The sequence below is a fragment of the Mizuhopecten yessoensis genome, unplaced genomic scaffold (assembly GCF_002113885.1).
Source record: "Mizuhopecten yessoensis strain PY_sf001 unplaced genomic scaffold, ASM211388v2 scaffold11165, whole genome shotgun sequence".
Classification (NCBI taxonomy): domain Eukaryota; kingdom Metazoa; phylum Mollusca; class Bivalvia; order Pectinida; family Pectinidae; genus Mizuhopecten; species Mizuhopecten yessoensis.
Window position 1 is genome coordinate 1,071,221 of NW_018408912.1, and position 13,134 is coordinate 1,084,354.

A 13,134-nucleotide genomic window follows, 5' to 3' on the forward strand; every position below is an offset into this window, starting at 1 on the left:
TTTACAGTGACTTTGATATGTACATTGTACGTTAACTACAATGTACGTTTACAGTGACTTTGATATGTACAATGTACGTTTACAGTGACTTTGATATGTACATTGAACGTTAACTACAATGTACGTTTACAGTAACTTTGATATGTACAATGTACATTTGAACTGAACTGTGTCTCTGTATTCTCAGGTCCTGGCCAGACGGAGGGAAGAATCAGGCAAAGTCAAAGTGCTACTTCATTGGTCACCAGAAGATATGTAAGTCTGAATATAACAATGGAGCTCTTTAAGATGCATTTGTTTATAATTGGGTTGGTAACATTTGAATAAACTGTGACAATAATAATAAGGAGAGGTTGAAATTGAAAATTTTGTCTATTTAAGTAAATTATGTGATCGACAAAAAAAAGAACTCTAAAAAGTGTGTTGAGGAAGATGACATAAGGGAGACTACTCCATCATATCTACATGTGCTTGACATGTGGAGTGTTGGACTAAGCAATGCAATATCCAAGGCTCCTCATGTTTTCAATTGTAGAAGAGGAAGTTTGTGGGGGTAACCCATTGAAATCATTTTACGCCAGCAAGAATTTTGAACATATTAATTTTGTCCAGATTTATTGCCATTCCATTTCATACTGACTATCACACCTCCACTATGCTTGTACACTAATGTGATAAATTTTAGCAGGAACACCAACACATTTAACTACACACTAGCATACCTATGGTATCATCTCCACAGGTTCTAGTTCACCTGTAGGTCAAAGGTCAATTGAGTGTAATTTTGCAGTAATGTTTTTACATGCTTCTATTTTTAGATTGTGAAGGTTTTTGTTTTGTTATGTGTTTACAGTATACCAGACAAATGGGTGCCAGAATCGGAGGTGCCAGAGCTACACACGTGTACCATTCCTGTTCGCCAACTACCTCAGGACACTGCCCTTGGTCTCCATCCCTCCCTGTACCGCCGCCACAGGTACCGCAAACACCGCAGGAAATGACCACCGGCGAGCTAGGCAGGCCAACTCACCAAAAGTACTTTCATGTGCAAAGACCAAAAGCAAAGACTACAGAAGACTTATTTTACACCACTGCGAGACAAATACTATTTTTATCATGAGCCTAATCAATGTTGACCTTACCCTCACGCCACCTGCTTTTAGTGCTGTCCTCCAAATGTTGGCAGTATGGGGAGGGGACTTAACAGCTACCAACTGTTGGCAGTATTGGGTGGGAACTTTACAGCTACCAACTGTTGGCAGTATGGGGAGGGGACTTTACAGCTACCAACTGTTGGCAGTATGGGGAGGGAACTTTACAGCTACCAACTGTTGGTAGTATGGGGAGGGAACTTAACAGCTACCAACTGTTGGCAGTATTGGTTGGGAACTTAACAGCTACGAACTATTGGCAGTATGGGGAGGGAATTTAACAGCTACCAACTGTTGGCAGTATTGGGTGGGAACTTTACAGCTACCAACTGTTGGCAGTATTGGCTGGGAACTTTACAGCTACCAACTGTTGGCATTATTGGGAGGGAACTTTACAGCTACCAACTGTTGGCATTATTGGGAGGGAACTTAACAGCTACCAACTGTTGGCAGTATTTGGTGGGAACTTTACAGCTACCAACTGTTGGCAGTATTGGGTGGGAACTTTACAGCTACCAACTGTTGGCATTATTGGGAGGGAACTTTACAGCTACCAACTGTTGGCATTATTGGGAGGGAACTTTACAGCTACCAACTGTTGGCAGGAGGGGGAGGGGATCACCAACTGCTAGAAATAGGAGAAAGGACAACAATCTTTGGCAATACAGGGAAGAACATACTGGCTGTTGACTGCAAACTGTTTCTAGAAAGAAGAGGAGATTAACTGCTGGCAAGGGAGGGAGGGACCTACCAACTGTTGGCAGTATAGGAAAGGGGTCATCAGCTCTTGACAATATAGGGAGGGGCATATCTACTGTTGGCAATATAGGGAGGGGACTACCAACTGTTGGTAGTATAGGGAAGGGACTACCAACTTTTGGCAGTATAGGAAAGGGACTACCAACTTTTGGCAGTATAGAGAGTGGACTACCTTTTAGCAGCAGGGGTGAGGGAGCGGGCGGATTGTTTTTTTATTGGGAATTATTTAAAAGGACAATACATAGATTGGATTCCTATTAACCTCAGGGTTTTAATATTAAAAGAGAAAATATGAAATGCAAATAGATTTTTGTATATTGTTTTATCATGAAATGATTGATACCATTCATCATCATAGTCATTTTCATCATCATTTAAAACTTATCTGCTGCAATAAGAACAAAAATGGCCCAGATTTTGCAAGTTGTCACATCAGATGAGAATGCAAGATTGTGAGACTGGGAAAAAGGCTGATATAAAACACGATATGTATAGAACTATACATTTAAAGCTGTTTACGGAGTTACAGCAACCATGAACAAATGATGTGAATATAGATTTACTATATGAATTATGTTATAATATGAATTGCATGTGTTTAAAGACTGAATCATGAGTATGGTATAGACACATATGTACTATGTACAAACCATGAAAAACAAGAAAACAGTCAACTTGTATTGAGTTTGTCACAAGTGAGTGTACGGTGGATTGGAATCTGCAGTGAGAGGACTTTACCTGTACAAATAAATGGAACGTGAAGAAGGATTCAATAGTATTGTTGATGAAACTAGATATATACAGAGTTATGCTTTGTTGGAAGCCTAGATTTCTAGTGTACGGTGCGGTGTCTGTTTAAGGACTGCCCCACAGGGTCATGACCAGGGCGAGCTCTATAGTACTACTGCTCCACATTACATGGGGGAGGTACTGAGTAGCACTTGTTGTACATACTGTATTGTAATGATCGGACAAACCCAGATTTACACAAAAAATTGTTACATGTTTTAAGTAACCTTTTACAAAAATATCAAATAAAGAGTTTTAACTGCTATTACAAAAAGATGCGGACTATTGATATCAAACTTGTTTGACCTTCAAATTTGAAGATGTCCGATCGTGACAGCAGAGGAACCAAGTTTGTCTAAGTGATTTGTAGTATAATGTTTGCTTTGGAAGTGTACAAATGTGTCGTTGATTTTGTACAGATACCCGTGCTGACGTGTGGAGGTCTCGGTCCTACTGGTTAACTGTAATAAACATGGTGTCGATCCACTTGTCTGGATCTATTCTGACTAATAGAGGAGGGGATCAAACACTAGTTCTATTCTGACTAATAGAGGAGGGGATCAAACACTAGTTCTATTCTGACTAATAGAGGAGGGGATCAAACACCACAGTATGGGGTTGAATTAGGATTTTTTTGTTAGCAAAATAAAAATATTTATGATTCATAATTCTACTGATATTATGAATATGTGATGACTGAAGTATTGTTGCATGGTTTAAAGGATTGTAATATTAAATGTTACCCGTAGCCTGGGGTTGATTAATTAATTTACATTTATTCATCTGTAAATGGGCTAATGATATTTTGTTGATTTGTTCTCTCCTTTGTTGTTACTGTAGCTTTTTATGTTCATGGTTATTGTAGATATGTACGTTATTTTTAAATATTCTCTTGTTTGTGAACCAATACTGGAAGGAAATAGATTCAAACCCTGTTATTCTGATCCCTAATATGTACTTATGTAATTTTAAATTACACTTTTAATGTTCAGAATTAAAAACTAGAATATCCATCATTATTTAACCACCTAAATGTTGTTTTACAAGTTTTTGATGACAGAATCGTTTTTGATGACAGAATCTTAAGAAAAGTGATATTTTTTAGAGGATTGTTTTATGAGTCTGTAATAATGTTTTGGTAAAACCCTTTATCAAAGTAAAGGGACAATTTCTGGTGAAGCTAGGATCCATGAGCTTGAGCTGGTAAATAATTACTGCCCACATGAAAGGCTAAAAATATGTTTGACTTTCAGGACAAAATACAGATCAGTGATGACTAGGTAGGGGTAGATGAGACATGTGTTAGAACTATTGCCTTCCTCCATGGTTCACAATCCTCCTCAGGACCAACCCAAACCTAGGCTGTATATTTTACCTATTTTCTGTTGATATAATCTGTATATTTAAGAGGTAGTTTCACTTAATTTTGTACATAATTATTTCTACTTTTGTTGTTTAGTCAATATGTTTGCCCTACTATGGTAGCGTCTACGCCTGCCGTTCTACACAATAACAAACACCTGAATCAGTACATTGTTTTATGAGGACCGGCTCTGTAACTATAATGCTACCGTAATTGATGTAGCTACATATTTGCTCAGCAGTAGCTGGTGTTCCTACATACTCGAGTGTTACTAGGCTTGATTTACATGGTTACTCTTACTTGTAGGTGGTCATTGATCAAATGTCAGATCATTTACAACACAATATTTTGTATATTTTGACAAAATTGTTTCATTTTAAAAGATTTTTGTACAGTTGAAGGCCAGTGTTTGTTATTTTACGATCTCAAGTGTACGCAGTGTTTCTTTGAAACAACATTGACCAAAGTGGGATTTTCTGGACTGAATTTTACATCTTCATAATGTAAACAAGTGCAGCTAAACTGTCTCCTTGGCTCAATGAGATAAAAACCAGTGGTGATTGGAACTCTGATATGGTGATGAAAAACCAGTTTTCAATTGAGTTGACAATATATGAATTGATTGACGTCTTCGGTAGGACAGTCCCCAGGAACTGATAACTAAGAATAGGTTTATGAAGTTAGGAAGTATATCATGTACCAAGTCATAAATTAGTATACAAATACCATTATCAACAATTAAATCACAATATGAAATGTACTAGTTTATGTAAGAAACAGCTCAACAAGCTCAAATATTGTTTATAATTCATAGACACCCATAATACCTAACACTGAATGATAATACCTCATAAAAATCAAACGGTAAAATTCTTGTCTATTAGCTCCCTCTCCATGAAAAACCTGCTCCATTGTCTTCCAACTAAAGAAAAATATGGAAGGGAATGTCTACTGGCCAATGATTAGCACTTGTGACCCATTCTTGATGAATTGATGAAATATAGAGGTATCCTTAGGGGTCTATTAACATATCTTCAATGTCCGGTGGTATTGGCATTATAACAACTTATGTACATCACAGATGTTTGTTTCTGTTTTTTCATTGGATATGAACAGAACAAGACCAAGCATAACATGTTTTACTGGTGAATCCCAAGATATTTTGCTGTCCACTTGGTCTTTTCTTTATATATAATTTGGCATGGATTTATTCTCACTTCATACTGTGAGATGCGAAACTCAAAATTTATTCTAGACTTTTTTCTGAAAAATTTGTTATAAAAGAGAGAGAGCAATTGTCAATAAATTATTTGTACTTTCATCAAGATATCAACCCATTAAACACATCATTTTAACAAAAACATGTTTACCTTTGTTTTTGATCGGTGACAAGTCTTTTGATTCATTATGTGTTCGAAACTCAAATCAAATATGATAGCTACACCAGTAGATCATACACATGTCACAAAGAGTGTTGTCAACAGTGTGGATGGATTGTGTCACAATTCATACTTTGAATGGAATAAAGATTTGTTTGAAATAACTAAGCAATCTGGGACTTGTATAATTTGTGTTAAATATGTAGCTTTGTTTTCTCTATATTAAGAAACCTCATCCCATAGGTTTGTTATTTCTCTGTTAAATGGTTTATAGGAGTGAAAGACAAAGATAACTCTGCTGTAGTAACAAGTGTGCAAGTCTCTGTTTATTTTTTATTTTTCCAAAAAATAGATTTTCAATGCAAAAATTCTTAAGAAATTTGTACAGAATATTTTGAATATATTTGTTCCTCATCTAGAGAGAAATAAGATGTCACCAGAAAGTCTTTGGGATTAATTAATGACAAACTTGGTACGGCCCAATACCATGTGACTAATCATAGGCTTGTCGTGGATCGGGATCATAACCATCCCAGTAATCCTCTTTATACCGTTAGGGATCTTTGCCATGTATTCATTTTGATTCCGGTAGTTTTATAGAAACAAAACAAACAAAAAACAACAAAAATCCAAAATCAGTTTGTGTTGAATGAATAAAAATTAGTTTTCATTTTTAAAAAAGTTTTATTAATCAAAATGATACATTGATGATCAAAACATATAATGGTACTGTAATGGGCAATTCTATTCCATTAATCCCAAACATCATAGAAAGTAAAAAAGATGTTCCAGAATTTTTTGGAAGATTATTAATGTCATACTTGCAAATTTCACTTTTATACACTTTGGTTGTTAACATCTGTTCAAAAAACCAGGTCGTTGTTTTCTTATTGTGAGAGATCTTCTGTTTTTTAAGAGATTGCGTATCAAGTACATGCAAAGAGACAAAATCTATTTTCTGCTAATCTTTTCTGACATGTCATCCAAATAGTTCAAACACTAAGGGATGACTAGTATCTCTTTATTTTTTCCCCTGAAACAGGTTTGTAAAGAAATGAGATTGCCTTTATGAACATGCTCAAATAAATTAGTATTATAACAGGTATGAGATTATATCATCAGGATAACAGTTAACACTCCACCATTGCTGGAACTCAGGGTATAACTTATCACTAGCACGTACGACTCAAGCTTACACTCCAGTTTGTCAGATCTAGATATTTAAAACCGTATTGAGCGAATTGTCGAATATAATAGTCCGGTAAACCTGGGAAAATTAGCAAAATGATGGAATCAAAAAATTGCATTTCTGATGAGAAATGTTATGTAAGTAGTATAGATATGTTCTCTAAAAATGTACATTTTCCCCTAACATATGATGTATTTTCATTTCTAGCTACAAGTAAACAATGAAGCCAGGTATTTTTGTTCCCATATCAAGATAGAACTCTGATCATGAGTTTCCAAGTAATATTGTTACTATACTCTGGTAGTTTGGGACGAAATTTTAATTAATATATTTTCAGTATGAGGTTTTAGACATCGGAAAATGTTTGTTTTATAATGATCAGCCTTAAATGAAGGTGTATAAATGACATGTAGAGTGAGTATTGATGAAGTGGTCACAAATCACACAGTGTCGAAAGTATCCGGTAGAAATTTTACAATTACCAGATAACACCTGAAGGGAGGCTATTCAAATTCTGTGTATTCTTCAGGACCTACAAGATCGTGAGATAGTTAGCGTCAATCCTTTTTATAACGGACGATCGTGAGATGGTTAGCGTCAATCCTTATTATAACGGACGATCGTGAGTGGTTAGCGTCAATCCTTATTATAACAGACGATCGTGAAACAGTTAGCGTCAATCCTTATTATAACAGACAATCATGAAAAGGTTAGCATCAATCCTTATTATAACAGACGATCGTGAAAAGGTTAGCGTCAATCCTTATTATAACAGACGATCGTGAAAAGGTTAGCGTCAATCCTTATTATAACAGACGATCGTGAAAAGGTTAGCGTCAATCCTTATTATAACAGACGATCGTGAAAAGGTTAGCGTCAATCCTTATTATAACAGACGATCGTGAAAAGGTTAGCGTCAATCCTTATTATAACAGACGATCGTGAAAAGGTTAGCGTCAATCCTTATTATAATGGACGATTGTGAGATGGTTAGCGTCAATCCTTATTATAACAGACGATCATGAAAAGGTTAGCGTCAATCCTTATTATAACGGACGATCGTGAGATGGTTAGCGTCAATCCTTATTATAACGGACGATCGTGAGATGGTTAGCGTCAATCAATATTATAACGGACGATCGTGAGATGGTTAGCATCAATCCTTATTATAACGGACGATCGAGAGATGGTTAGCTTAGGTTCAACATTACAAAGATAACTGGAAATCCCACACACGGTTTTTGTAGAGTTTCACTGAATGTTAAGCCTTAACTTGATACTCACTTGATACTCAGCAATATTTCCAGTACAGTATCAACAAGAACATTTGCCCAATCATTAATTGGTACTTATTATTTGTTGTTAATTAAAGTTAAGTTCAACTTAATGATGTATGGTTTCTGTGACAAAGAAGTATGCACTATGTTTTGTTGTGAATACATGACTTTGTAAACGGTGAAGTGACTGTAACTACAATGGCATCAAAACCATCACCAAGGTTACCTCAGCAACACATTGTTTTATATACTAACAAATTAAAACAATGGAAAAACTGATGAACAATTTTCATGAATATGTTTTTGTTTGTGTGATTATGCTTATCTAGGTATTCACAATACAATGTTGTTCAGATTTATGAGGGGAAAAAAGGCTTATAAATTTACATACATTACCTGGTAATGTGTTAAAAGATTAAACACAATATCTTGGATTTAACTTTCCTCCTAGATTAGCGAGTAAAAAAGTATTTTACAAGATGGAGTAATTTAAAGTATTAACATTTGGTGAATTAAAAAAAATGAAATGATGTGATCACCAAAAGAAGTGGTTGTTTCTGTATATTTGGTTATAATTCTTGTTTACTTTACCACCAACTACACAACTGTTAATACTGCTATACAATTGTGTAGGACTTGGTGTGCGGGTGTGTTTTACCACTGTAACGGTTTACTGATATATATTAGGTTCATCAATTGTTTTTTACCTTACCACAGCAGTGAAATATGTATAATTAATTAGGTGTTATTGATACTGAATATTTTCAGACTATAATGTAACTTAAGTTGAAACCTAAAGAACAGGTGAGAAACGTGTACAAGTTAATGGTATGTACAAATAAATGTGATTTGATGGAGAGATGTACATTTTTTATCTCCATTCTGTTGGCATTAATTAGAAAGCCAATCATTTCTCACAATGCTGTATAAGATAGTTTGGGTTTTATAAGTAAATCTATTTATTACAGTTGTGAGTGGTAAACAGCTGCTCTGTATGATATACAATTGGAGACCTCCATGGATGTGATAGATCCTCTGATGTAAATTACTATTTTTAACTGCCTTGTCAATCTTTCAGGTTGAGCTAGCTTAGTGGCCTTGAGCCGGTTATATCATAAATGCCTTTTCTGTTTTCCTACATGACAGTACCAGCTACCAATGTACAGCTACATAGTAGACTGGAACAATCGGGGGAAATCCTTATGGGATTGCTCTGTACTTTTTAATACTGTACTCTAGTGAAGTCATAGCGCCTGAATTCTATATAAAAACACTTAACAAGTGCCTGTAGGTCTAAAAGATCAGGAAACGCTATCCATTGGTCAAACATTCAACGTTCTGGTCAATAACTAGACAAACCTGGTCACATTGTACTTAGCAGCGTCCTCACCCCGTGTTGCAATAGGTTCTTGTGCATCAGAGGGATGCTGTAGGATCACCCATCGTACCCAACCAAAGACATCCTGTAGTGGGATTCCATTTTTTGAAAATTAAGGATAAGGTTTTCTATTGAACAATTCTCTTCCATAAACAGACATTAATCCAATACACTCTACATAAATACTTATGTTTGTAAGAAGTTACATACATTCTACGCCAAAGTTTAGATGCAAGGGTAATCGTAGGATTGTAGAAACAAACATTGATATGATTTTACTTAAGTCTATCTCTACTGCATGTCTGTCACTCACAGAGATGTCAGCCGTCCCCTTATTCATAAACACATTAATGTGTACACAGGGTGCTACACTACATACTAGGTTACTTGTAGCTGTGTACATATGTAACATCATGTATGTTGCATTCAAATACTGACTTGTATGGTACACTGCATAAATGTATTTTGTATGCCTGACACCAGTGTCAGTCAGGTTTCCAATAGGTGTGCTTTGTACGCTACATGTGTATGGTACACCTCATACAGTTTTTGTATGGAATATATTTGTCAACAAGGTGTCCGATGGATGTGTTTTGTATGCTACATTTACAGCTGTTTTTGTATGGGATATATCTGTCATCAAGGTGTCCGATAGATGTGTTTTGTATGCTACATTTACAGCTGTTTTTGTATGGGATATATCTGTCAACAAGGTGTCCGATAGATGTGTTTTGTATGCTATATTTACAGCTGTTTTTGTATTGAATATATCTGTCAACAAGGTGTCCGATAGATGTGTTTTGTATGCAGCTACATGTATTCAGTATTGTATGGTCCAAACATGCATCAATTAGGTACATATATGTACATTTGTTAGGTACATACCTGTGTCAGTGTGGTAATCACCATAGCTGTACATTTGTAAGGTACATATGTAAGGTACATACCTCTGTCTTTGGGGTATATCCCATTGGTACACTTGTTAGGTACATGTGTCTTTGTAAGGTACATGTGTCTGTGAGGTACTCACAATAGCTGTACATTTGTATGGTACATATGTAAGGTACATACCTGTGTCTGTGAGGTATAACCCATAGATATAATTTGTAAGGTACAATCCCGTGTCTTTGGGGTATATCCGATAGATATATTTTGTATGGTACATTTGTAAGGTACATACCTGTGTCTTTGGGGTATATCCCATAGATATATTTTGTATGGTACATTTGTAAGGGACATACCTGTGACTTTGGGGTATATCCCATAGATATATTTTGTATGGTACATTTGTAAGGTACATACCTGTGACTTTGGGGTATATCCCATAGATATATTTTGTATGGTACATTTGTATGGTACATACCTGTGACTTTGGGGTATATCCCATAGATTTACATTTGTATGGTACATTTGTAAGCTACATACCTGTGTCTTTGGGGTATATCCCATAGATATATTTTGTATGGTACATTTGTATGGTACATTCCTGTGACTTTGGGGTATATCCCATAGATATATTTTGTATGTTACATTTGTAAGGTACATACCTGTGTCTTTGGGGTATATCCCATACATATGTTTTGTATGGTACATTTGTAAGGTACATACCTGTGACTTTGGGGAATATCCCATAGATATATTTTGTATGGTACGTTTGTAAGGTACATTCCTGTGTCTTTGGGGTATATCCCATAGATATATTTTGTATGTTACATTTGTAAGGTACATACCTGTGTCTTTGGGGTATATCCCATAGATTTACATTTGTTTGGTACATTTGTAAGCTACATACCTGTGTCTTTGGGGTATATCCCATACATATATTTGGTATGGGACATTAGTAAGGTACATACCTGTGTCTTTGGGGTATATCCCATACATATGTTTTGTATGGTACATTTGTAAGGTACATACCTGTGACTTTGGGGTATATCCCATAGATTTACATTTGTATGGTACATTTCTATAGTACATTTGTATGGTACAAACCTGTGTCTTTGGGGTATATCCCATACATATATTTTGTATGGTACATTTGTAAGGGACATACCTGTGTCTGTGAGGTATATCCCATAGATATATTTTGTATGTTACATTTGTAAGGTACATACCTGTGTCTGTAAGGTATATCCCATAGATATATTTTGTATGTTACATTTGTAAGGTACATACCTGTGTCTTTGGGGTATATCCCATACATATATTTTGTATGGTACATTTGTAAGGGACATACCTGTGACTTTGGGGTATATCCCATAGATTTACATTTGTATGGTACATTGCTATAGTACATTTGTATGGTACAAACCTGTGTCTTTGGGGTATATCCCATACATATATTTTGTATGGTACATTTGTAAGGTACATACCTGTGTCTTTGTGGTATATCCCATAGACGTGACTGTAAATACATCCACTGCTTGTGTATATATGAAACATCTCATAGCTGTGTCTATATGTAACATCCCATGGCAATGTCTGTATGATATGCGAAGTGTTTTGCAAATATTTATTTTTTTCTCCAATTTTGATTCGATAAGGAAACGTGCTGCAAAGGTTGATTGTGTTCCTTGTTGTATTTGATTCATGCCAAGTTGTCAATCACTACATACATAATGTCCATTGTCATTTGATATTTATATGACATCATCATTAGATAGATCGTACAAGTAGGTAGTTTTGTACAAATAAACAATCAACATGTCAAACTTTTGTGTCGTTGGTGGTTTGTATGGATACCTGATCTTTTCGACAGGAGACTGTAAATATGGTAATCAAAGCATTGGCCCCGATTCTTATTGTCCTTTTACCATATTTATTTAACGATAAGTCCATGTCTGGTACGAAGCCCACCTATATAAATTGCAGTTCATAAGAATTGCCAACAAATGCTAAATCATTGGTCTGCAATAAGTCCATCCCCCAACTGGAGTCTAAGATTATATGTTGGCCCAAGGTTAACCATTACATGTAAACACCATAAAGTTAACAGTGAAAAAGGTTCTAAAAAGGAATCATTTGTAAAAAGTATACGGGTAAACAGTTTGTCAAAACCCTGGATCTACCCATGGACCATATCTACATAGAGTTAACTTATGTGTATCTGTATAACAACAGGACATAAACTCTGGGCTAAACCTAGGTGTATCTGTGTAACAACAGGAAATAAACTCTGGGCTAAACCTATGTGTATCTCTATAACAACAGGACATAAACTCGGGGCTAAACCTAGGTGTATCTGTATAACAACAGGCCATAAACTCTGGGCTAAACCTAGGTGTATCTGAATAACAACAGGACATAAACTCTGGCCTAAACCTAGGTGTATCTGTATAACAACAGGACATACACTCTGGGCTAAACCTATGTGTATCTGTATAACTACAGGAAATAAACTCTGGGCTAAACCTATGTGTATCTGTATAACTACAGGAAATAAACTCTGGGCTAAACCTATGTGTATCATTATAACAACAGGAAATAAACTCTGGGCTAAACCTAGGTGTATCTGAATAACAACAGGACATAAACTCTGGCCTAAACCTAGGTGTATCTGTATAACAACAGGAAATAAACTCTGGGCTAATCCTATGTGTATCTGTATAACAACAGGACATAAAGTCTGGGCTAAACCTATGTGTATCTGTATAACTACAGGAAATAAACTCTGGGCTAAACCTATGTGTATCCGTATAACAACAGGACATAAACTCTGGGCTAACCATATCTACATAGAGTTAACTTATGTGTATCTGTACAACAACAGGACATAAACTCTGGGCTAAACCTAGGTGCATCTGTATAACAACAGGACATAAACTCTGGGCTAACCCTAGGTGTATCTGTATA

The 13,134-nt window shown here is 35.7% G+C and overlaps 1 protein-coding gene across 2 annotated transcripts in view; it reads left to right on the forward strand.

The window, feature by feature from the left end:
- The window catches only part of LOC110467186 (zinc finger protein aebp2-like), a 98,660-nt gene extending 87,613 nt beyond the window's left edge, over positions 1-11,047 (forward strand). For both annotated transcript variants that reach the window (XM_021524162.1, XM_021524161.1), the window contains 2 exons: positions 188-255; positions 854-11,047. In XM_021524162.1, the coding sequence (XP_021379837.1) occupies positions 188-255; positions 854-1,001 (216 nt within the window). In that variant the 3' untranslated portion in view covers positions 1,002-11,047. The remainder of the gene's footprint in view (positions 1-187; positions 256-853) is intronic.
- The last annotated feature ends 2,087 nt before the right edge of the window (positions 11,048-13,134 follow it).